Raw genomic sequence first — 26,773 nt, forward strand, 5'->3', positions numbered from 1 at the left:
ACGAAAAGAGTCCATTCACCCCCCCCCCTCCCCCTCCCCCTCTAGACTCTCTTTACATTCTATCGGGACCAACATATTAAATTAAAATTCAGGTAGCAAAGTCAATACTTAATATTTGCTCAAAATTGAATGATAATTTAATTGTGAATATAATGCCAAAATTAAGAGAAAACTAAATGGCATTAATATTCTAAAAACAAGCAATTACTAATATTTACCATTTGCCAAAATAATTTACTATATTAATTAAGGTAATATTAATATGGTAATATTAGACCAAATAATCACCATTTACCAAAATTAATACATATAAACATAAATTATTAAATATAAGACAAATATTAATATATATGGTAAATATGATAGATAATTGCATTGTAAAAAATAAAAAGAAACGTACCAGAAGACGCAGACACGCATCCATCATCTTCAATTTAAGATATGTACCAGTCTTGCGTCTTCTTCCAACGAATCGCCGAAAAAAAACCAGCGAAGCGGAGATGAAGCAGCGGTAATAGGTTCTCGACGACAAACAGGACGCAACCATCTCTCTGTTCCGCGTATTTCTCTGTCGCCGTATGTTCTCTGCGCAGCGCAAACGACCGCCGTCATGGCCTAATGCGGCACGGACTGAAGAAGGAAGCGTGCCACCTCCGTCGTATTCATAGCGACCCCAAGCCGCGTCGTCCAGCACCGCCTGAAGGAGGGGAGGGGCAGCGATGTCGCCGGAGTCAGCGCTCCCTTAAGGATGGGAGACAGCATCAACGAACCGAAATCCATGCCTGCCTTCGCCGGACCACCACGGTGCGATGCCCAGTCTAGTCGCCGCCGTCCTCTCCGAATCGCGATGCCACCGCCGCTGTCGTTTAAGCTTGGCTCAATGGCATCTCCATCGTCCAGAAACCACACGGCAACGAGAAAAAAGAAAAACGGAACAACCACATCCTTTTTGTCGTCGCCCTATTGGTTGCAGTCACCGTCTCTGACTTCCCGTACTCAGCAAAACAGAACAAATAATTCCCAAAAAAAGAATTAAATTGTGCTTAATGCCAAAAAACCAAGAATGCATACTACGAAGAATTAATAATTTTTCAGCAGTACAAATAACCAGACAGGGATTATTAAGGCTTTGATACCAAATGTTAGATAATAATAAAGCTAACATAAACTGAAATAAACGAGTAACCTGACTCGTTACAGTGGAAGCTTTAGGACCTTTGAACATCCCTAGCCATAGTTGTGGAAATTGCCTCTGGAATGGTAAAACTGTAGAAAGTGTTTTGTCTACCACTTCTCTCCCGAATACTCGATGGTGCGTGTATGCTGAACACGGGAGCTGTGGGAGGACTATTTTGCTTAGATGCCTACATCCCATCAACGTAGGCAGATATTCAGTTAAAGCTTAACTGAATATCCCGAGTTGCCTAACAGATTAAGCCACTAACTGACTTAATCTTCCACTTGCACCACAACCCCCCAATAATACAATATATTATAATATATTATATTAGGGAAAATACTTACACTTATCCCTCATCGTGATTTTTTTTCTTTGATTTACCCCTATTATTAAACCCTTAGCCCTTGGCCAAATATTCCCCTTCCACCCTTTGGGAGAATGAAACTTTTATCTTTATTATTTCAGTAAGAAGAGTTTTATGGAGTTGTGCCAAAAATCAGCTGATATTACAAATGTTCAAGTATGGGAGTCATGAATGATTGGATTAAAATTGTCTTGTTGTATTCAAAAGAGATCCAAACAAAAGAATCAAAGAAAAGAAAGAAAAAAAAAAAAGAAGAAAAGAATGAAAGAAAGATTGAAAGTTTTTGAGTTTGGACCCCACTTTCCAAAGAGTTGCTGAGTTCTTAAAAGAAATTTGCTCATTGAAATTGTGATTTATTTCATCTCTTCCAATTTTGAAAGTATTGATAATTGTGACATTCTCTCTTTTTGTTAATTTTTTCATACCACTTCTTTGTTAGCCATCACCCGTAGCCCCATTACAAGCTAAATAATGTCCTATTTGATCTAGGGGAGTATGAAGGGAAAGCCTATGCGATCTCATTCATGAGCCGTGTTTTGCATAATCTCAACTGAGTACTTGTGCACACTTGATCCTCACGTACTTTAAATTCTTGGTGCTTGGTTATTGGCTTGAGAATGGGTCTTATGTGCCAAGCTAATTTGATTCTTGAAGCTTGTTGTTTTGCTCTGAGTTGGTTGGTGGTTTGAAAGGTTGTGCAAGAGAGAGTAGGAGTAATTTGTATGTTTTGATTTGTGATTTATTCCTTGGTTTTGCTCGAGAACAAACAAAGGCTTAAGTGTGGGGGAGTTGATGTGAGCCTAATTGTACACATTTTTAGTATTGATTTATGAGTTAATACTCAAAATCGTCCTCGACTATAGTGGTTTTTCTCAATTTCGTCCCAAACGACTTTGGTGACCTAATATCGTCCCAAAATTTTGTGTTTGGCTCAATTTAGTCCCAGACTTTTGTATTTTTGCTCAATTTAGTCCCTCATTTGTTATTCTGTCCATTTGGTGTTAAATAAATAGACAATTCAGTAATTTTAATATTGGCATCTCTTTACTCATAGACATGTGAACTGCGAAATCCCTTTTTTTTTTTACGAATTACTCCCAGAATTACTCCTAAAATTGCAAATATAAAATTTGATTTGCAGGTCCGGGAGTAATTCTGGGTGTAATTCGTACAAGAAAGAGGAATTTCGCACTTCACAAGTTGAAAGTAAAGAGAGATCAATATTGACATTACTAAATTGTCCCTTTATTTAACACCAATTTAACGGAATAACAAATGGAGGACTAAATTGAGCGAAACACAAAAGTCTGGGACAATATTAGGTCACTAAAGTCATTTAGGACAAAATTGAGAAAAACCACTGTTGGTCCCGATAGAATGTAACGAGAGTCTAGAGGGGGGGGGGGGGGAGGGGTGAATAGACTCTTTTCGTGAAATGCCCTAAACGTCACCTTTCGGTGTTTTGGCGCAGCGGAAAAGTTAGATTCGTTTTAAATACTTTGCACGAGTTTGTGAAATTAGGAAAGCTTTCGGTAAGGGTGATACAGGATGATATGAATGCAGAAGTAAAAAGCGTAAGTAAAGAGATAGAAGGGACACAAGATTTTATAGTGGTTTGGCCAACGTTTCGTACTCCACTCTTCTTCAACAACTTATGGAAGGATTGCACTATCACTTCTTAGTACAATTACACAAAGACTTCCTCGATCACTAAGCCGGACAGCCTTCGTAGGTTTTTCAACTTCTCAAGTTTACTCCGCCTCTATCAACTTCTTCTTCTGAGTTGAGGTTGGTAGAAAATGATTTCTTGATTTCTCCAACGATGAAGTCTTGGCTGAGAGATGATTGCTTCAAACAACTTGCAAGACTTCTTTTGAGGTGTAAGAAAATGATCAAAGACCTTCTTCAAGTAACTTAACACCTCAATACTGGTTCACAAAAGCTTTTTGAAATTTTAAGAGCGTTCAAGAGCTTTTGCAAGTAAATAAGTCGAGTGAGAATGAACCAGCACCTTCTTAGTTGATGAAGGTGGGTTTATATAGGTGATGAAAATTCATCCGTTGGAGGGAGATGAAATTTTCGAACCTTTTAACCAGTGGACAAGGACCGGGGAGCTTCATGCATTAAATGCTCCATTAATGAGGTTGTACCATGTAGCCGTTGAAGGTATGGAAAGCATTAGGGTTTTGTCCTTTAGCTCCAGGAGATGGTACATCTTTATTTAATGCTCCTTGGTAAGTGTGTCCCATAAGTTGAGGTCCTTATTGTCCTAGGATGTTGTCAAATCAGACAGGTAGAACATTCTTCTTGTTGTTGAAGAGAAGCAATGCTTGGTAAGATTCGTCTTTAACAAAACTGTCATTTCTTGATAGTTGACAACTCCTGCTTTATATTTCGTTGTTGTTCATCATGCCTTGTGTCTTCTTCCGTCTTGGAGACCCTATCAACTAATCATAACTCATTTTCGTGTGTTTGTCTAGCTTAACACGAATTACAAAGGAGTTATGGCAACTCTCGTCTAGGATGAGAGCAGCGAATAAAAAAGCTAATAGTTAGGGGTCTACTTTTCTACGTTACATTGGTATCATCAAAATCCTAATACAAGGTTCCTAACAATTTCCCCCTTTTTGATGATGCCAAAACCTATACCCTTCTTGTAAGACTGAAAAAGATTCCATAAAGAATTTTTCTATTATAAAAGCAGTCTTACTTGAGAGTGTACAAGTCCTTTCTAGGGTAAAAGCATTTAACCATTAAGACAAAGACAAATGACTCAGACAAGTGACATGAGATGTGTAACAATGAGAGTTTCATATATAAGATAGTGAAGATTACAAAAATTTTATGATGAAAACAACAGAATAAAAGATATCTTACATTTCTAAGAGCTTTGACTTCTGTTGAGCAGCTTCCTTGAGTTCTTTGTCGTCCTTTTCTTTTTGTTGCTTGAGCATCCTTTTAAGATCTATTCCCTCATTGATCTTTTTCCTGAAGACCTTAATTGGATTTGTCCTGACAAGCTCTTCATGTTCTCCTTTGATGTTCAGGCTTGTGTAATTGTTATAGGCTTCACGAATGTTTCTTCCTTCAACTATTCCAGCCTTCCACCATGAAATTAGCTCAAACGAATTCATCCCTTCTTGATAGCTCTTTTCTGACTCTTTGTGCACTTTGAAAGCTGCATTGTGAATAACATTCTGTGGAGAGTCTTTGGTTACACTAGAAAGATCTTCAATGAGATTCCTGATCCTTTCTCTTTCCATTGCCTCATCCTCTCTTCTTTTAATTTCTTCATCATGTTTCTTCCACAGCTCTCTGTTTTCTCTTTTGATCCTTTCGTTTTGGGTGTTAATGTGATCTTACCTTGTATGGTTATCCCTTGTTTTAAGCCAGGTAGAAACATTACAACCCTCAAAACGTTTACCATTGCCTTCTTCGTATGGAACAAAGTCCACAAAGTTTCCTATGCCATCCATAGTTACTTTGTTGTCCTTCATAAGTTTCTGCCTTAGTTTCGTCTGTTCTCTCGTGGACAAACCCGTGAAGATGTACTTGGCTTCAGAACCAAAAGATTGGCGAGGCTTAATTGATTTGGATTGGTATCGACCATGGTATCTTGGCTTCGAGGAATGGTGACCACGAGACCTTGAAGGAGGATGGGATGGATTTGTGTTCCTTCGGCCAGAGTCTCTTGGTGTCCGAGAAGGCGAGTGTCTTGCTTGTGGAGACTGATCTTTCGTGATATCTCTCGGATCTCTTGGATGATCATCATCCTTATCCTTGTCGTCATTTCTCTTTTCCCCCTTTTTGGCATCATCAGCACAGGTGGTAGGAGGAACAGAGGAAACCTTATTGATTGCAACCAAGATATCCTGGGCATACCCGAGAATTTGAAGAGCATATTCTCCCAGTTGGTATGCATTGTCTTGATAAGTATCAATCTTGGTACATGCTAGGTCGACGCGCTCTTTAAGGCCAAAATGAGAGTGTTTGAGCTCGTGTTGTTGCCATGCAACTTTGTTCATGGTGGTGTCCAGTTCATGAAGTCGCTTAGCTATTCGCTCAAGAAATTTGTGATCAGATTGAGCTTGTTGAGACGGTTGAGGTTGTTCCTGAGGTGGAGGTTGAGGTTGAGATTGGGCAGCCATCAAAAGATCTACCTTTTTGCATAAATCCTCCAAAACTTTCGTGTCTTTTTGCCGTAAAGCAAGATATTGCAAATGAATGGTTTCGGCTGAATGAACAGTTTCTCTCATGATGTTCATGATAGTCCGTGGGGACTCTGCAGTAGACTCTTCTTCAACGTTTTTTGGTGTTGTGTCCATTTGTTCATCTTGATGTGGTGCTTCCCTTTTGCCACCACTTGCCGAGCTGAGAAGAATTGGTGAGGCTTCCAGTTTTCCCTCACGCACAATTTCTTTCTCTTTTGTTGATCGAAGTCTCGTCCATGAGTTGGACATGTGGAACTATGGCACGAGACAAATCTTCGGGATGTTCATTTGAAGCTTCTTTCGGGTCATCACTGTCAGAAGGTAGTTTCCTTAAGGGAGATCTTTGTGGAAAAGTATCATAATCAGGACCGATCAAAATTGGATCACTGTCTTCGGGATCGGCTTCCTGAACATCTGCATTACCCAGCTGATCATCATTGTCATCATCATCATCATCGTTGTCATCATGCTCGTCATCGGCATCGTCAACATCATCATCATCTTCTTCTTCATTCTCATCACTTTCGTCTTCTTTCGAAGTTGCTTCATTTCTTCTTCCACGGTTGGATCCAATGGTGGCTTGTTAAGTTCAATGCAGATTGGAGCTTTGTCTCTCCCGAGAGTGCGATTTGTCATCTTGTAGGAGAATACTCGATTGATTTCTTCAAGACGCAGAGCTTTGTAAACATCTTCCGTGCCAACCCATTTTAGTGCAAAGTCTTCCTCGTCTTGCATAGCTTCAAAGGTTTCAAGAAAAGTTCTTAGAGGAGCAGTGCGCCACTTTTGCCACTGCAGAACTCGTTGATAATCGCTTTCAATGGATGCTCGGAGAATCTGATCTGGTGTTGGTGCTTTGGTAGCTGGAACAGAGAGATTCGGGATAACGGGAGTTACGACCGGTACAACAGCTGTCTCTTCTACCAACGCAGGTTCTTGTGTCAGATTAACCTGCTCTGCATTGGTAGGTTCTTGTGGCAGAGATATCTCATCAACCAATTCAGCAGTTGCTCCTCTCGTCTTTTCTGGCGAACCAGGTTCTTGTGGAAGACTTAAGCGACTGGCCTCCATTTCTACATCAGCAGGTTCTTGTGTCAACTCACGAAGAAGTTGCTCTGCCAAAGTAGGTTCTTGTGGATGTAGGACTTGAGACGAAGCGAGATATGTTTTTGGATCTTGATCAGCATAGAGAGTTTCAGAAAGAACAGCTTTCGGTTGAGCTTCCCCCTCAGAAAGAGCTTCGTTTAGAACTTCTTCCCCCTGTGGAGGTGCTTCTCTCGTGTCTGCTACTTTCGGTGTAGAGAGTTCCTTCGGGGAAGGTTTAGGCTTGACAGGAGACCGAAAGTGACCCTTTTTGATGATTCTAGAGAGAACCAGATTGTCTTCTTCGAATGAATTCTTTACAACGATTGTTTCTGGCGGTGGAGTAGGATCTTTCTTCTCTTGAGGAGATTTAGGAGGAATTGGAACAGGTGGAGTGGCTTCTTCCTTCTTTGCCTTACTCCGAGAGGAGTGTTTTTCTCGCTTTTGTCTTTTCGACTTGGGTTGATCATCCTCTGAAACCCTAGGAGTTCTCGACTTCCTTTTGGTTTTAACCTGCTCAATAGGAATCCCTAACTCCAATGCCTTATGCTTGTCATACCCTAATGGTTTCTGCTTCATATGGCACGCTTTCGGTCCTGGCTGGATTCCTGGGCACATTAAGACTCATTTGGTGACAAGAAGATGACTTATTACAAAACCATACCCTAACTTCTTTGCAATATCTCCTGGACTCTTCCTGTGATAGGTGATGGTGTGGACGAGATTATTGAAGATGATCTTGGACCAGTCAACCTTGAGTTCATTCAGAAATGCATGCAGCATTTTTAATTTCTCCTTCGTCACGTCATCAGTGCCCGAGGTCTTGTGATCAACAATTTTGTTGAAAATGTCAATAGTGAACTCATAATCTAGCCGGAACCACTTCTTCTTTAATGGCCATGTGATTTCTGCCTTGGAGGGGGCTTGATTGTTCTTGATAGAATCATAGAACTCCTCTGGATCGATATGATAATAGATAATATCAAACTTGTAGGTTTCATCTCTCTGTGGAAACCCGTATGTAGATCGAATGTCTTTCGAGGTAAGGACCACGTGATGATTATTGACTCTGGAAGTACTGGTCAGATAATCAGAAGATATGGAAGCATTCATATAGAACTGAGTTACGTCAATAGGGTGCCAAATAGTGTAAAGATGTGTGATGAAATTATACAACCCTGTTTCTGTGAGGAGTCGAATGATGTTTTCGCCAAATCTTCTGTCCAATATGTATTCAAGAAAGCCATGCGCATCCCACATGCTACCTCCTACGATAAACGGTACTCTGGATTCGATGAACCTCAAGTTTTCAGTTGGAAAGCTTGGGATCTCCAAGATGGATGGTGTTTCTGGTTCTTTATCAGTGGGTGAAGCTTGCGAATGTTCCGCCATTGTTAAGGATTTGAGAGATAGAGAAGTATGGAGGATGAGGGTAGAGACTGTGTGAAAAGGGTAAGGTAAAATGAGAGAAAGGTTTAAGTAGGGTTTTATAGGACTCCGGGTAACCGGTTATGGGTAACCCATTTAGAGATGGATTATTTGAATTTCAAAAGTACTACCGGTTCCTCTTCTCCAATAAGGTAACTGATCATCGTGGGGGAGTGATAAGATCGTGTGCAGATCAAAAACGATCATTCCACCATTTAATGAGGAGAGAGAAAAACACTTGAGTGCTTATGGGTGCATTAAATGCACGTCACATCCTGTGTCAGACAGAGTGGGATAGTGGACCATTTTTCTCGGCCACATGATCCCATTAAGATCCATCTAAGCGGTTGGGATTAAAAGCTGAAAAATGAATCATTTTAGGCACGATTCCAAACCCGAAGATAGATAAGATTTTCATAACATAAGATTTGTGAGACAAATAAAGTCAAACAAATCCTTTTTACAATCACAAAGATGCTCTTCCCGAGAGAATTATTACACAGAACAAAACGTGACATAAACGATTACGATCTCTCGTGCATTAGAAGGCAAGATTGCCTTTTACTCATTGTTACCCTTCTTCTTTCGTGCATACTCAAAGTACTCCTTCTTTCGGATCTCATGAGCAAACACTTCAGCGATGAGTGTCTCGTGATCTGCTCCCAATGTTTCTCTAGAGAGACCTCGTCTCTCCATGTCATCCAGTTCAGCCAAGACTTTGGCTTTAGCAAAAGCATACAATGCACGATACCTTTCTTCGTGCTTCAGAAGTGGTGTGAGTTGAACAAGAGAGTAGAACTCTGAGATGTCTGGTTCCTTCCCAGAGGCTGAACCTTTCTCAACTAAGTGTCCGAGATCAGGGTGAGACATTTTTTCAGGCACAGATAAGCTCTCGGATGTGAGGGCTATTTCCTTCCCTTTTTCCTTGAGCTTGAAGAATGTGTAGAGTGATTTCATTGTTACGTGAGAAGGTCCATTAAATAGAGATTTGGATCTCTCAAAAGATGTGTCCGAATGACTTGACCAAGGCACGCCTTAGGAATATATTCATTTCCAAGAAGGCTGTCCTTGATTCGAGATTTTAAGCATAGGACAACTGAGACAAGTAAAGTCTCGTTTAATAACTTTAACGAAAAACAGAGCCAACAAAGTTTTATTATTCATAAAGCCGAGAGAAGATGATACATAAGATAAGATACAGAGTCCAAGGGATCAATTCTTCTTTCTCTCATTCTTCTTGACCCCAGACGACTCATCTTTCGCCTTTTTCAGATTTCCCCACATCTGCTTGTACCATTTTTCGGTACGTGGGTTGTTGGATCTAGATGAGGACTCAAGTTCTTCCTCCTTGTCATATGCCTCTTTCTCACGCTCTTGTTTCAGAAACTCCATATAGTCTCGATCACGGAACTTGCTAGGATCCTCATGGATGACTTGAGTAGGATCTTTTGAAATCCTTTCTTCACTTTCAACAATAAAACCAGCCATCTCATCATATTGAAGAGATGAGTCGGAATCAGAGAGAATTTCCACTGGTGCTTGTGGACTGTTACCAGGATAAAGGTCACCCTGTTCCTCCCAGAGACGTCTAGCACCCTCTCTTAGTTTGTGAGAGTCACCTCTAGTGAAAGGTTTCTTTGGAGCCATGGTGAGGAAAAGAGATGGAGATGATGTGAAGAATTCACCTCCTTTTATAGCAAGAGATCCATAAAGTTCATGTGTCTGTTACACATATTTTTCAACGTAGTAATTAATGCTCATAAATATATTCAAGGAGTTATCAATTCCAGGCAAGACTTTGACTATTTAAAGCGATTCTTTATTAAGCATTGTTCCAACTTCAATGAACTTAATAGTCAGATAACTCATAATAACTTATGGCCCCTTTTGACCAGATTAAGTTTGAGTGATGAGTTTTCCTGTGACCTTAGACAAGAAACAGACAAAGTTAAACATAGTCATGAATTGCATTCATTCTTAGTACGAAAGGATAACATTTTTATTAGATCATAAGGCAGAGAGAAAGAAAGTTCCAAGACACGAGAATACAACACACAACAAATTAGAGAAAGCGATAAGGCACGTGAAGTTCCAGACGAGTCATCTCTTCGGTCACATCAGACAGATTTGTCTTCTTTGCATATTCATCCAGCTCCTCAAGTGAGAGAGTGGGTTCGGGTGAAAGAGTGGAAGACCGAGAGTGAACCATAGTGAAATCTTCATAAGAGTGATCACTAGGTTGGGGAACTTCAGGAAAAGGATGCCAGTGAGAAGTAGGAAAAGATGGTGGGTGCTTGTTAGAGCTTTTCATCATCATAATTCTCTCTTTAGCAAGCCGTGTGGCTTGTTCCATGCAGTATGCTTTCTTAGCCCTGGACTCATTGACCAAATTGTCAAGAGTTTCCTTATCCTTTCGTGTTGCTGTGTTAGTCATGGAGTAAGTCACGATGACCCTTTCCCCATCTTCTTCCAGCCTAATGATGGTGGCATTTGGTAGCTTGCTGGCTTCTCGCAGATGATGTTTTAGACGATTAGCTCTTTTCTCAGCTTCATCGATCTTTCCTTTCCCTTTGTCCATTCCTGCAATCTCTTTCCTTTTCTAAGGGTTTGAGAATGAGTAAAGCTTCATGAAATAGGAAAACAATTTATAGGCAAAAAGTTGTCGTGAGAATCTTAATAAAATCTTTTAGATACTGACACCATATTAAAAAGATAACGAAAGATAGAGTCATATATTAAAAGATCACAATCATGATAACATCACAACTTATCACCGTGGCCTAACAAGGTTATTTAGGCCTTCTTTTTCTTGCTGCTTGCGGTGGACTTGAGAGGAGATTCCATCTTAGTTGGAGTGCTTGAGAGTGAGGAGTTAAAACTTCCACTTTGTTCCAACACACTGTCTTCCTTGACATACCCTATAGGGTTGCCAACAGAGTCGAATGATTCTCTTGACTCATTTTCGGTTGTGTCGCGGAGAAGACTTTGTATGTGTTGAGAATGTTCAAGAAATTGATTAATCTCTTGCTTGGTTACAAGTGGTTTATTGAGAATTTCGCTTTTCCCTCCTTGTGCCTCAGTGATTGTTCTTTCGCTTCCTGTACTCATATCTGCACAAGAAAAGACAAACACTAGAAATTTTGTTAGATATGAAATTTTAAGCATGTCGTGTACCTCATTTATAAAAATCCTTGCGTGTGAAGATGGATCAAATCTTTTTGAATATCGAGAGCAAGAATCTTTGCAGATTTGATTCTCTTGGCTTTATGTCATTTCAATCATTCCGAGTTCATGCCTTAGAGAGGATAATCTTGCTTCACTCAAGGGTTTTGTGAGTATATCCGCAAATTGATCATCAGTATTAACATATTCAAGAGATATGTCTTTCTTCTCGACATGATCACGAATGAAGTGATATTTGATGTCAATGTGCTTAGTCCGAGAATGTAAGACAGGATTATGTGTAATGGCAATTGCACTCGTGTTGTCACATTTAATGCTCACTTCTCGTGCATTTATGCCATAATCCCTCAATTGATGTCTCATCCATAGGATTTGAGCACAACAGCTTCCGGCTGCTATGTATTCGGCTTCAGCCGTACTTGTAGCAATAGAGTGTTGCTTCTTGCCAAACCAAGACATAATTCTTCCTCCTAGGAACTGGCAGGTTCCTGAGGTACTCTTTCGATCAATACGACATCCTGCGAAGTCTGCATCTGAGTATCCAATAAGATCAAATGATCCTTCTTTCGGATACCAGAGACCAACACTTTGTGTTCCCTTAAGATATCTTAATATCTTCTTAGTTGCACTTAGGTGACTTTCTTTCGACTTGGCTTGAAATCGAGCACATACACCAACAGCAAACGAAATGTCAGGTCTGCTTGCTGTTAGGTATAAAAGAAAACCAATAATGCCTCGAAAGTTTTTCTGATCAACATCTTTTCCTTCATTATCAACATCCATTCTAAGGGATGTGCTCATAGGAATTTTGACCGAACTTTTTCCATCAATGCCAAATTTCCGGATTAGATCCTTGGTATATTTGGCTTGATTAATGAATATTCCATCTGGGCATTGTTTGACTTGCAATCCCAGAAAATAGTTTAGTTCTCCCATCATACTCATCTCAAATTTACCCTTCATAAGATTGGAGAACTTTTCACACAAATTTGGATTCGTGCTCTCGAAAATAATGTCATCAGCGTAGATTTGGACTAGTAGAATATGATCATTATCTTTTATACGAAAGAGTGTTTTATCAACCACTCCTTTCGTGAAGCCACAGTTGATAAGAGAGTATGAAAGAGTGTCATACCAGGCTCGTGGGGCTTGCTTTAAGCCATAAAGAGCCTTTTTGAGATGATAGACTTTTTCAAGCTCATTATCAATTGCAAAACCAGGTGGTTGTTCAACATGCACTTCTTCTTCAAGAAGTCGATTTAAGAAAGCACTCTTGACATCCATTTGATAAACTTTGAAATTCTTATAGGCTGCAAAAGCTAGGAATATGCGTATAGCCTCCAGTCTAGCTACAGGGGCGAAGGTTTCATCAAAATCAATTCCCTCTTCTTGGCAATACCCCTTAGTAACAAGACGAGCTTTGTTCCTAACAATGAGCCCATCTTCAATCATCTTGTTTCTAAATACCCATTTAGTTCCAATGACGTTCTGATGAGATGGTCTAGGTACGAGTTCCCAAACCTCATTTCGTTCAAACTGATGAAGCTCTTCTTGCATGGCTATTACCCAGTCAGGGTCACTTAGAGCTTCTTCTATGGTTTTTGGTTCCATTTGTGACAAGAAGCATGCCATCATACTTTCTTGCAAAGAGGCTCTTGTTCTCACACCTTCTTGGACATTACCAATAACCTGATTTGATGGATGATCTTTTAAGCATCGAAGGTTTGGTTCAAATGCATCTTGTTGATTTTGAGCATCCATTTCAGGAATATATGGTAGATCAATGTATATCATTGGTTCAGATATTGTGGTATTTGTAGGATCAATCTGTTGAGATGCAACCTTCTCTTGAGACGCAGGTTCGGGTTCTGAATTCTTTAGCTAATATTTCGTGTAAGACGAACTGAGATGTCTTCATCAATAGGTTGCTGAGGGCTTTGACTTGAATTGATTGATGGTTTACATCCAGATGGATTCTTCTCAGATTGTTCATCAAAGTTGACATGAATGGATTCTTCAATTACCATTGTTCGTTTGTTTAGAACTCTGAATGCTTTGCTTACTGAGGAATATCCCATGAATAGTCCTTCATCAGCTCTTTCGTCAAAAGCTCTTAGATGATTCTTTCCATTGTTGTGTATGAAGCACCAGCAACCAAAGACATGAAAATAACCGATACTAGGAGTTTTACCTTTCCATAGCTCATACGGTGTCTTGTTGTGAGATTTGTTGATCAAGGATCTATTTTGTGTATAGCATGCCGTGTTTATGGCTTCGGCCCAAAATCTCTTTGGTAAACCTGAGTGCGAGATCATCGTTCGTGCAGCTTCTTTCAAGGTTCTGTTTCTCCTTTCGGCCACTCCGTTTTGTTGAGGAGTTCGTGCTGCCGAAAGTTGATGGAAGATACCATTTTGCGCACAGAATTCCTTTATGACCTTATTGAAAAATTCCGTGCCCTGATCAGATCTTATACGAATTATTTTGGTCTCCTTTTCTGTTTGAAGTTGTCTCAAAAGATTTGGAAGAGCTGTTTCTGTTTCATTTTTCTTCTTCAAGAAAAGCACCCATGTATATCTTGTGTAGTCGTATACTATAACAAGAGTATACTTTCTTCCACTTAAACTTGCTGGATCTACTGGTCCAAAGAGATCCATATGTAAAAGACTTAGAGAGCGAGAATTAGCATCTACATCTTTTGACTTGAAAGATGACTTGAATTGCTTCCCTTTTTGACATGCCTCACATATTTTATCTTTTGAGTAAGATACTTCGGGTAGCCCTCTCACGAGATTTCTTTTGGCAAGCTTGTTTATCGTCTTCAAGTTCAGATGGCTTAGTTTGTTATGCCATTCTTGATTGAGATCTGCATTGCTTTTAGCCACAAGACAAACATTAGCATTAGAAGAATTTAAGGATATTACATACATATTCTTCTTTCGTTGACCCGTCAAGGCTGTCTTGCCATCCTTCGTGTTCACGATTTTGCATTCGTCTTTGGAGAAATTTACATGGTATCCTTTGTCACAGAATTGACTTGTGCTTAAGAGATTGAACTTCAGTCCTTCAACATAAGAGACATCTTGTATTGTTATTCCCTTTTTGATGATGTCCCCTTTTCCACGAGTCTTGCCACTGTTTTCTCCTCCAAAGATAACTTTGGGTCCATCTACTTCTATAAAGTTGCTCAACATTGTTTTATCACCAGTCATATGTCTTGAGCATCCACTATCAACATACCATATGACCTATTTTTCCTGCGTCAAAGATTATGTGCTTTTAGGTACCCATTTAGTTTCGGGTCCTTGAGGGTTAGCAGTTAATTTTGGAACCCACATCAACCTAGAGTATCCACGACTCATCCTTGGTCCTTTATATCCATTAGATGTACGATAATTATAATGAATGCCGGCAAAGACTTTAGCATTATATCTTTTGCGAAGATATTCCTGAGGAGGATTCTCATAATGCTTGAGATGATTAGTTTGTTTACGCAGATGAACCTTTTCAAATACTGCTCTAGGAAGAGGCTCTGGGTAATCAAACCAATCTTCTTCTGATGGCCCAGTCCTCCATTGCCATACCCAGATCTTTTGAAGGATCTTTCGGGTTGTCTGATCTGTCCGTTCTTTGACTTTCCTGGAATGGGATTCTTTCGTGTGACTTTCGGACGGTATTGCCTCTGGTTAACATTCGTCTTTTTCTTGGATCGAGTATTCCTGTTAGGCTGACCTCTTTTATGGTTTAGATCTTGTCTATTTCCATTTGGTCCATTCCTTCTGACATAAATTTGTCTAGGGTTGCCTTTAACAGTTTTCTCTTTTCCAGATTCCACAACACGTTGTACAGTCGTTCCTTTCGGTTGGCTTGTTGTTTGTGGTGTTTCGACATTGTTAATTACCATCATAGGCTCAGACACCTGGGTGGGTCCTTGAACAAATGCAGCCTCGAAGCTTTCGTGTGAATATGCATTCTTGGATTTATTCAATTCAACTTGTGAAGATGAGCTGGGGTTAATACCAATTCCGGTTCTTTCCCCGGACAGTCTGGATTCATTCATCATTCTATCCATTAGATTGGATGAATTATTGAATTTATCCAAGACTTCAAGCAGTTCTTGCTCTCTCTTCTCTTTTGTTGTGCATTGCTCCTTTAGAGCGAGAACATTTTTCTCAAGTTGCTCCTTAGCAATGACTAGCATATTGTTCTCAATACGAACTTGCTTTAGTTCATTATAGCTAAGCATGAGCCGAGAGTTCTCCTCTTTAAGTTTGGAGTAAGTGTTATTTATCACCTTGAACCTCCTCATCATTTCGGTAATGGATTCATTGGAGGTTTGACTTCCCACAGAACTTGACTCAGCTGAATAACAAGAAGATGAATGAGAGTTTACCTCATCTTCGCCTGCCATGAGGCACAGTTCGTCTGATTCTTGACTAAATAGGCACAGCAGTCCTTTCTCCTCATTAGTGTTTTCGTCTTCTGAGCTTGAACTTGAGGAGCTACTTTCGGTTGCAACTGTGTCAGAAGTTTCGTTCACTACCATTGCCTTCCTTCTTCCTTCATTTTTGGAGTTTGATGATTCGGGCTTGTTGCTCCTCTTATATCTTTCTCCAGTTTCTTTTGAGGGACTTGTGGTAGTGTTGTTATCTTGATGCTTGCTCACAATAGGATGAGGACAGTTTGCCTTGAAGTGTCCTGGCTTTCGGCAGTTATAGCACAATAGTTGCGAGTCCATGTTTTCGGATTTTGAGGTTTGAGAGGAATTCTCCGGCTTCTTTCGGTGGCCCGATCGTTGTGGGTCTTGAAAGTTGTTCTTTCTCATGAACCTCTTCATTTTCCTGACAAATAGTGCATATTGTTCATCAGATAAAAAATCACAAGAGTTAGATTTCGACCTGTTGGATGTTGATGCTGATTGATTTGCCACGAGAGCAATGTTTCTCGTTTCTGATTCTTCGGCATCTTTCGGTTCATGTTCAAACTCATATGCTTTGAGATCACTAAAAATCTTGGCCGTGCTTGTTGTTTTCATGTCTCGACTATCCCTCATCGCAATAACCTTCATTTCCCATGATTTTGGTAATCCACGAAGAATCTTCAGATTCATTTCCTTTTCAGTTAGCTCTTTCCCGAGATCTGAAAGGTCGCCCATAAGTCTGGTGAATCTGAGTTCCATCTCCATGATTGTTTCATTTGGCAGCATTTTGAAATCTTCAAATTTCTTCATGGCCATTGTCAGTTTGTTGTCCTTTTCTTGCTCATCTCTTTCTCCCAAACTCATTAGGACTTTCCACACTTCCATGGCATTTTGGCACTTTCGGACTCTGGAAACAAGGAATCATCCAGAGAGTTGTAGAGAATATTTCTTGCTACATTATCCAGATTCGCCCTTGTTCTTTCGTCTGTGGTATACTGGTCTTTCGGCTTTGGTATCATCTATGCAGCTCCTGCTCCCTGTGCGGCTGCTTGTGTATTCGCCATCATGACCGTGATTGGTCCGGTTGTTATGACGTCCCACATTTCATCATGAATAGAGCATAGGAGAGCCTGTATTCTTAACTTCCAGTCATCAAATTTAGCAAGACTAAAGGCAAGTTGCTTAGAGCGATGTGCATGTTCCTTTTCCATTTTTAAAAAAAAAAACGTGCAAAGAAAATATGCAAGATTTTCAAGAGATTTTTGATAGGAGATCTACCAGGCAGTAAATGCAAAGCCTTTACCGAACAAGGTATTGGCTCTGATACCACTTGTTGGTCCCGATAGAATGTAACGAGAGTCTAGGGGGGGGGGGGGGTGAATAGACTCTTTTCGTGAAATGCCCTAAACGTCACCTTTCGATGTTTTGGCGCAGCGGAAAAGTTAGATTCGTTTTAAATACTTTGCACGAGTTTGTGAAATTAGGAAAGCTTTCGGTAAGGGTGATACAGGATGATATGAATGCAGAAGTAAAAAGCGTAAGTAAAGAGATAGAAGGGACACAAGATTTTATAGTGGTTCGGCCAACGTTGCCTACTCCACTCTTCTTCCACAACTTATGGAAGGATTGCACTATCACTTCTTAGTACAATTACACAAAGATTTCCTTGATCACTAAGCCGGACAGCCTTCGTAGGTTTTTCAACTTCTCAAGTTTACTCCGCCTCTATCAACTTCTTCTTCTGAGTTGAGGTTGGTAGAAAATGATTTCTTGATTTCTCCAACGATGAAGTCTTGGCTGAGAGATGATTGCTTCAAACAACTTGCAAGACTTCTTTTGAGGTGTAAGAAAATGATCAAAGACCTTCTTCAAGTAACTTAACACCTCAATACTGGTTCACAAAAGCTTTTTGAAATTTTAAGAGCGTTCAAGAGCTTTTGCAAGTAAATAAGTCGAGTGAGAATGAACCAGCACCTTCTTAGTTGATGAAGGTGGGTTTATATAGGTGATGAAAATTCATCCGTTGGAGGGAGATGAAATTTTCGAACCTTTTAACCAGTGGACAAGGACCGGGGAGCTTCATGCATTAAATGCTCCATTAATGAGGTTGTACCATGTAGCCGTTGAAGGTATGGAAAGCATTAGGGTTTTGTCCTTTAGCTCCAGGAGATGGTACATCTTTATTTAATGCTTCTTGATTAGTGTGTCCCATAAGATGAGATCCTTATTGTCCTAGGATGTTGTCAAATCAGACAGGTAGAACATTCTTCTCGTTGTTGAAGAGAAGCAATGCTTGGTAAGATTCGTCTTTAACAAAACTATCATTTCGTGATAGTTGACAACTCCTGCTTTATCTTTCGTTGTTGTTCATCATGCCTTGTGTCTTCTTTCGTCTTGGAGACCCTATCAACTAATCATAACTCATTTTCGTGTGTTTGTCTAGCTTAACACGAATTACAAAGGAGTTATGGCAACTCTCGTCTAGGACGAGAACAGCAAATAAAAAAGCTAATAGTTAGGGGTCTACTTTTCTACGTTACATTGGTATCGTCAAAATCCTAATACAAGGTTCCTAACAACCACTATAGTCGAGGACGATTTTGGGTATTAACTCATTGGTTTATCTATAATTGTTAGGCTTAGGGTCATGATTTTGGTGATTTAATTGCATAATCCTTCATTTTACTATTTAGTTATGGTTCACACTTGTTTTGAATGTTTTACGGTGTTTGTTTGTGTTCTTGGACCATTGTAGGTCAAAGTTATGAGCAAAGGAAGTTCGACGACAAATTTGGAATCAAAACGGATCGAAAAATGCATACACAGCATATTCAACGTGTCGAACTATTCCAGTACGCCTCCAAAGAATTGAAGACATGGCTCGACGTGTCGAGCAAGAGGCGCGGCCCAGATGCGTTTCAGCTCGTTTTCGCGCGGAATTTCCATATTCAGACCAGGATTGGTTCTAGATCTGCACATACTATAAAATCTCCCCTTCTCCAACCCTAAAATTCATTCAGGAATCTTTGGAGACAAGACAGGGAGAAATCAAGAGCCACAAGTTATCTTGGGAAGAAAGAAGAAGACTAGGGAGATTCGAGAGAATCGTCTGGTTCATTCTTGTACTCTTTTGATGATTTGTAATTCTTAAACATATTTTCTATGTATAATTTAGCCATGCTTGGCTAAATTCCTTAGAGATTCTTGGGTAAAGTGTTTATGAACCTATGTGCCTGAGCTCTTAGATTCTTTAATATATTATTATTTGGGTTTAATACTTGTGTTGCAATTGTGATATCAACACCAAGGAAATTCTACTTAGAGGCAATAGTCATGGGGGCCTCTACAAGCTCCCAATTGCAACGCCATCTCCCTCAGTTTTTCTTACAGCTCGCACATCTCCGTCAGTGTGGCATGATCATTTAGGACATCCACATCATCGTGTTTTACTTCGTATTCTTCAGTCGTGTCCGGTTAGTGGGTCAAATAATTCTATTCGATGTAATTCTAGTTTGTGTAATGCATGTCAAATGGGTAAATCCTCTCGATTCTCATTGGCACGTGTTGAGACATCTAGTTCTAGTGTCCTTGATTTGATATACACAGATATTTGGGGTCTAGCTCCGCTTTTGTCAATTGACGGCTATAATTATTTTGTTATTTTTGTGGATGATTATACTCGTTACACTTGGTATTTTCCCATGAAATTAAAATATGATCTGTAGGCCATCTTTGATAAACTTCGTACTATGGTTGAACGATTTTTTAACACAAAAATTAAAGTCGTTCAATCAGATCTTGGAGCTGAATACAAAAAAATTGCATCATTCCGTTACTCAGTTAGGTATCCTCCATAGACAATCATGTGCCTACACTCATGAACAAAATGGTCGTGTCGAACGAAAACACAAACACATTGTTAAAACAGGTCTGACTCTTTTAGCCCGTGCCTCTGTCCCATATAAATTCTGGGATTTTGCATTTGAAACTGTAGTTTATTTAATTAACAAAATGCCTTCTGTTGCATTAAATAATCTCAGTCCACACTTTAAAGTGCATAATTCCAATCCCTCCTATTCTTTTCTTCGTGTCTTTGGGTGTTTGTGTTACCCATAACTCATACAATATAATCGTCATAAAATCTCGTTCCGGTCCACCCCATGTGTTTTCCTAGGTTATCCTGAGTCGTTTCGGGGGTATAGATACATGGACTTACAGACTAACAAAATTTATATGTGCAGGCATGTAAGGTTTGATGAAACAGTTTATCCTTTTGGTACTAAAAATACTGTGCAGCCATCTCCACTTGAGAAATTCTGTTCGTGGGCTGAGTCAGTTCTTCATCCCACTGCAATTTCGTCGCTGATTGGTCCTATTGCCGTACCACCCAGCACCGCCGGCAGTGATTCAGACTCTTCTCCACCACCGCCCATTGCTGCCGCCGGACCATCTGCCTCACTGGACTGAGAGCTGCTTGTTGAGGCCATCCAGCCTGTCAAACGCCCACGTGGGCGTCCCTCGTGGGAAAACAATCAAATCCACAGTTCAGACCCATGAGATGCACACTCAGAGTCGGTTTCGGGCTCCACCATCTATTTTAACGGTTCAGGTTTGTCCTTCGGATCCCACTTGTTACACGCAGGCTGTTAAACATTCAGAATGGCGAGAGGCTATGGATCAGGAATTTAATGCCCTACTACAAAATCAGACTTGGCAACTTGTGTCATCTCAGTCAGACATGAACATCATTGGGTGTAAATGGGTTTTTCGTACCAAACGAAAAACTTATGGTTACATTAAAAGGCATAAGGCAAGACTTGCAGCAAAATGGTTTAATCAAGTGTCAGGTCAGGACTTCTTTGATACTTTTACCCCAGTGGTTAAACCAACCACTGTCAGGTTGCTTCTTTCTATTGCTTTATCTTCTGGGTGGACTATTAAGCAATTGGATGTTCATAATGCTTTCTTGAACAGTAATCTCTCTGAAACTGTGTATATGAAGCAACCGCCTGGATATATTGATGCTTCCTATCCAAATCATGTATGTCTGCAAAAAAGGTCTCTTTATGGATTAAAACAGGCTCCCCGGGCTTGGTTTAATCGTTTGCACACCTTTTTACTATCTATTGTGTTTCAAGCATCCAAAACAAATGTGTCTCTTTTTTATTACTCACAGGGATCTTATTAATTGTGTATATCTACTTGTTTATGTGGATGACATTCTTATGATGGGAAGCGATACGAATCTAGTTCTTCAATTAGATTCAAAACCCTCTACTGCCTTTAAAATCAGGGATCTTGGTGAACCAGGTTTTTTTTTTCTTGGAATTGAGGCAATTAAATACAATGATGGGATTTTACTTTGCCAACAGAGATACATGTAGGATATTCTAAAACGTGTTGGAATGACAGAGCGCAAGTCCTTGTCTACCCCAATTCCCACGTCAAAATCCATCCCCGTTGACGTAAATCCACATGATGATCCTACACAATACAGGAGTTTAATTAGCGGGTGCATTACAGTATTTAACCATCACTTGTCCTGATCTATCCTTTACAGTCAATCAGTTATGTCAACACATGCATACACCTACAGCCACCCACTGGGAACAAGAGAGTATTACGGTATGTTAAAGGAATTGTTAATTTCGGCCTACGAGTCAGGAAGTCATCCTCAAGGGAAATTCATGCCTTCTCTGATTCTGACTAGGCTGGCTGTCCGAAGGATAGAAAATCCACAAGTGGCTTTGCTGTTTTTCTTGGGTCTAATCTAGTATCATGGGTCTGCAAGAAACAAAGATCGAACAGTTGTTAGATCTTCTACTGAGGCTGAATATAAAGCTCAAGCAGATGTTTGTGCTGAAGTGATTTGGATCATGTCTCTTCTGCGTGAAATCCGTGTTACAGGGATCTCGGTTCTCAAATTATGGTGTGATATTAATCTTGGAGCTACATATATGTGTGTCAATCACATCTTCCATGCCCGCACCAAACATGTAGAGATAGATTATTAATTTGTGCGAGATAAAGTTGCTATTGGAGAAATTCAAGTAAATTTCATCTCAACAAAAGATCAACTTGCAGATATATTCACCAAAACCTTGACTGGTCCTAGATTTTCTTTTCTCAGAGACAAGCTACAAGTTACAAGTGTATCTTGCGCTTGAGGGAAAGTATTAGGATTCTTGTATTTGAGTCATAGTATGACTCCTTATTCTAGTCTTCCTATGATTTCTCTTGTATATATATTCCACATGTTTGTATAGTTGTAATAAAGTTCATTCAATACAATTCATACAGTTCTCATCATACTAGCTTATTGATTATTTATTTCTTTTCAAATTTGTAGAGGTTGGAAAGATTTGGTACATTGAGCTACAACCAATAAGAGATTGATTTAGTTAAAGACACATGGTGCATGGTGCAAGTATCTTATTAATGAATGAGTTAATAGAATAATTAATTAATTAGTACATGAAATAATTGATGTTGATAATTTTAATTTTATTATTAGTACGAGTTATGAGATTTATTAGCTTAATTAATTGTGATATTAATTATTATGAATATAAAATTGCGCAGGTTTAGGATGCTGTTGTGATCTGCATATTTGTTTTGACTTTTTGGGTAGAAATTAATAAATTAAATTTTATCACGTTGGTTTTTAATTAAAAAAAACCCGACGTGGTATGTAATCTTTTTAAAAATAAAATGTATAGGATGCCAGTTTGTCTAAAAACCGACGTTATATATTATTATTATTATTATTAAAATAAGATGCTACATAAGTTTATCTAATAACCAACGTGGTATCTCTCTTTTCTTATTTAGTATATATTTACGATGTTGATTTTGGCTAAAACTCGACGTAGTATGTACTTATTTAAATTCATTTTTCTCATTACTTAAAATCCATGAAGCAATAAATGTTCTTTAATTTCGTTAATAGGCTTTCATGGAAGAACTTGACGCTTGTTGTGGGAGTGAAGGTCCATACAATGTCGACAACAGTAAAAGTTTTCTTTTAATTATAGTATATGATATGTTCGATGTGGGAAAAGAATTTGTGTGGAATGATAGAAATTGATATTATATTGTTTTGAGTGATTTAGGATCGATTATAAAATTGATATTGATTTGTTTAAAATTCATGCTTCTCACATGAGGCTTTATTAATAAATTATTGGGAAGTACCTTATGATCCGATTTGATAACATAGTTAGATTATTAGCACATTTTGATTTATTTTATCACTATTAGTTGTTTGACTTAGTTAAATAATTAATATGATAGTTTTTTTACAACAACTTATTGTTCGCAAATGTTAAAATTCAAAAAGTAGCTCAAAATATTTTTTTTAATCAGCTTGTTGAGAAAATCATCTTGCATATAATAAGTTATTAGTTAATTTATCAAATAATTTTCTAAAATCAACCCAATCAATTAATAATTTGAAATATTTCAATTGCAAGTGTATGCATATCAATCTCTATCATATAATCAAGAAGTATATTTAATTATCTCATTTCAACCTTCCAACTTGTATATAATATGATACAATCCAATCGCTTCAAGTTATGGCACAAAAACTATATATAGGAACTATTAATATATTCCAAACACGTGAATCGAAGCACTTTCTTCAATTCTACTCCAAACCTCCTTAGTCTAGCTTCTAAAATGGCCTGTATATATCTTCTTACAAAAACCAGTTCGACCAATGCTCTTCTAGTGGCGGTAGTGGTGGCGGTGGCGGTGGCGTTGTCTTCGTCGCCGCCCGTTGTGGGCTGCTACACTTCTATATTTGGGTTTGGGGATTCCCTAACGGACACGGGAAACTATATGGCTTCATGCTTGAAGGGAGTTGTGCAATGTGACGATGAGTTTCTCAAATGTGGCATTCCACCCTACGGAAAAACATTCTTCCACCGTCCTACCGGCCGCTGCTCCGATGGCCGTCTAATCATAGATTTTATTGGTTTGTTTGTTAATTTTCACAATGCTTAGTTGACATTATTGTTTTTTAGTTAAGTTTATTTATTGTTTGGATCAACTGCTTACTCCTAGGCCAAGAGGCTATAATTATTTCTTTATAAACCGTCATCACACTTTCCATAGACAGGGTATTGGACTTGGTCCTTTACCCCGCCTCTGCTCAACAATCTCTAACCACCAACTATTGAACTTGACCATTTACCAGCCTTCGTACTACAATTACCCCATCCAGCACTGGCTCGATGACTTGACTCTAATATCACTTGTTAGGATCAATCTTACCCAAAAATTTATCGTTAATTGCAAAGACTTAACTTTATTTCCTTATAAACTGCCATCATATCTAAAGGTAAGCTGGCCAACAATTCTCCTAACCAATCAATTGTTGGACTTGACCTTTTACCGACTTCAGCCCTACATTTATGTTAGTATGTATACCTTAGATTTGATGATCTTTTATCTTCCCACTTGCAGCTGAGCATTATGGGCTTCCACTTGTACCACCGTATACCGGCGGCGAAAATGTAAAACTCGGAGGAAGTGTGAACTTTGCCGTTGTCGGAGCTCCGGCGCTGGACGATACTTTCCGTGATGAACAAGGAACTCTTACTCGTAAAGATATCTCCATGAAGGCTCAACTCGATCGGTTCAAAGACTTTCTCCCATCTATCTGCAAAACCTCAAGTAATTAATCTTATATTATAACTCTATTAATTAACTATAACACAATAAATTTAATGACTAATATTTCTTGCAGATTGTGAAGAAATATTTGGTAGGTCGTTGATTGTATTCGGACCTTTTGGAGGTGATGACTACTCTTCTGCCATGTCAAAGAAAGATATTAAAGAAGCACAACTCCTCCAGCCTCGAATTGTTAATGCAATTGCATCAGCCATTGAGGTCAGCATTTTAATACTAGGAATTAAAATATGTTTTGGCTAAGGCTAAGGTTCCACTTTAAGAAAAATGCATGTTTGTTGTTTCCTAAAATTAAAGGAGTTATTTATAGAGTGTACGAATGGTGATACATGCAGGAACTAATTGAGCTAGGTGCTGCAAACATCATGGTACCTGGGATGATGCCAGACGGGTGTTTATCAGTTACATTAACACTTTTCTATGGTTCAAACGAGAACGCTTATGACCCAACAACTGGTTGTCTCAGTTGGCTCAATGAATTTGCACAAAATCATAACAAATTGCTTCAAAATGAGTTGAACCGTATTCGTGATCGTCACCCTAATGTTTTTATTACTTATGCTGATTATTACAATGCCGCATTACAACTTTTTCGTTTTCCTGCAACATATGGTTAGTATCACTTTCTAATAACCCTTCACTCCTTAAACTATGGAATATATTTTATTTGCATTATACTAAACCCCTAATCCTTCTACCTTAAGGCTTTGTTTGACACGCAAGCTTAAAAGCTAGCAAGAATAAACTAAACTAACTAATTGAAATTAAAATATTTGGTAAAATTAATTGTTAAATTAGCTGATAAGTGTAGAAAGACATAAAATAAAAAATTAAGTTATTAGGATTTTGATTAATTAAGAAAAAGGATGTTATAACATTTTTCTCATTGCTTAAAATCCATGAAGAAATAAATTATCTTTAATTTCATTAATAGGGTTTCATGGAAGAACACTTGATGCTTGTTGTGGGAGTGAAGGTCCATACAATGTGGACAACAGTATAGATTGCGGTTATCCCTCTTCAAATGTGTGTGCAGATCCTTCCTCTTATATTGATTGGGACGGTCCACACTTTACAGAAGCAGCCAATAGATGGATTGCAAAGGGATTGCTAAATGGGTTATATACTAACCCTAATATTACTGCCTCATGTGATTCTGCAACAGTAAATAGTCTTTAGAAATCGATAGATATATATATTTTTAATGATTGATATTGTAAGGTTTTTTTATTTATTTTTTTATTTTTTATGATATGTTTGTCGTGGGAAAAAGAATTTTGTTTGGTATTGATTTCTGCAGGGTTTGTTTGATAATTTTTTTGTGCATTTAAAATGTTATTAATTTAATTTTAAAATATTTGTCATGATTTTAGAGATTGGTTTTTATGGTTACGTAGATGTTTCTTTTTAATGGTTACAGACCTTCGTTTCCTTTGTTCAGGGCACGAGTAGTTACACATTGGAAAGAAGTGAAGTGCACAGTTGCCCACTTACATATAGTTCTTACGAATTCAATTTTTAAATGTTGTTGCACAATTGTTTATGTTTCTTTGCATAGTTTAAGATACTAGACAACAAAGATGCACACGACCAAATTGAAGGGAGAAATGCAAGCAAACATGTATTACACCACACCCTGGTGCACACTGGGAAAACGTGTTTGTACAATTGTACACGACAACACTTAGATACACGTAGAGTTAAACGAATTGCACGTTTAGTTACGAATTATTGCACACATACAACCCCACTTACACCACAGTAAACAGCTAATGCACTACAACCTCGTAACGATCCGGGCTACAGTTGCACAGAGGCGATGATGACAAGACAAAGTGGAAGGGAGAAAAGCGGAGAATTGAAGAAGAGGCCACCGCTCCTACTCTTCTAGACTAAAGGACAAAAATAATGAAAAATGCACTGGAATTAATTTAAAACCCATAAAATTAGGAAATAGTGTTCAATAATTAGCATCCCTAAAATATCCCTAACCCTTGATAATTCAGCCAAAATAGCACACAAAATCAAGAAAAAGTCTCTTTAAAAAAAAAAAAAAAAAAAAAAAAAAAAAAAAAAAAAAAAAAAAAAAAAAACTTCTATTTTAAGCATTTGATCTTTACAATTTAATGATAAGATTTGTCCACACGAACTCATGAGGATGGGTGGACTAATATGATCATGAGTCTAGAGAATTTTAATACTACTATTTTCTA

The 26,773-nt window shown here is 38.7% G+C and overlaps 2 protein-coding genes across 2 annotated transcripts; one reads left to right on the forward strand and one right to left on the reverse strand.

The window, feature by feature from the left end:
• Positions 1-5,948: 5,948 nt before the first annotated feature.
• Positions 5,949-7,453, reverse strand: LOC109153930 (trigger factor-like). Its single transcript, XM_019301822.1, has 2 exons — positions 6,427-7,453; positions 5,949-6,334 (listed from the first exon to the last, which is right to left on the reverse strand). The coding sequence occupies exons 1-2, from the start codon at positions 7,451-7,453 to the stop codon at positions 5,949-5,951; spliced, it is 1,413 nt and encodes a 470-aa protein (XP_019157367.1).
• Positions 7,454-23,536: 16,083 nt separating this feature from the next.
• Positions 23,537-25,772, forward strand: LOC109153906 (GDSL esterase/lipase At1g28600-like). Its single transcript, XM_019301799.1, has 5 exons — positions 23,537-23,841; positions 24,333-24,542; positions 24,616-24,761; positions 24,896-25,172; positions 25,495-25,772. The coding sequence occupies exons 1-5, from the start codon at positions 23,544-23,546 to the stop codon at positions 25,737-25,739; spliced, it is 1,176 nt and encodes a 391-aa protein (XP_019157344.1). The 5' UTR covers positions 23,537-23,543; the 3' UTR covers positions 25,740-25,772.
• Positions 25,773-26,773: the final 1,001 nt, after the last annotated feature.

This window comes from Ipomoea nil, unplaced genomic scaffold (assembly GCF_001879475.1).
Source record: "Ipomoea nil cultivar Tokyo-kokei standard unplaced genomic scaffold, Asagao_1.1 scaffold2565, whole genome shotgun sequence".
NCBI lineage: Eukaryota > Viridiplantae > Streptophyta > Magnoliopsida > Solanales > Convolvulaceae > Ipomoea > Ipomoea nil.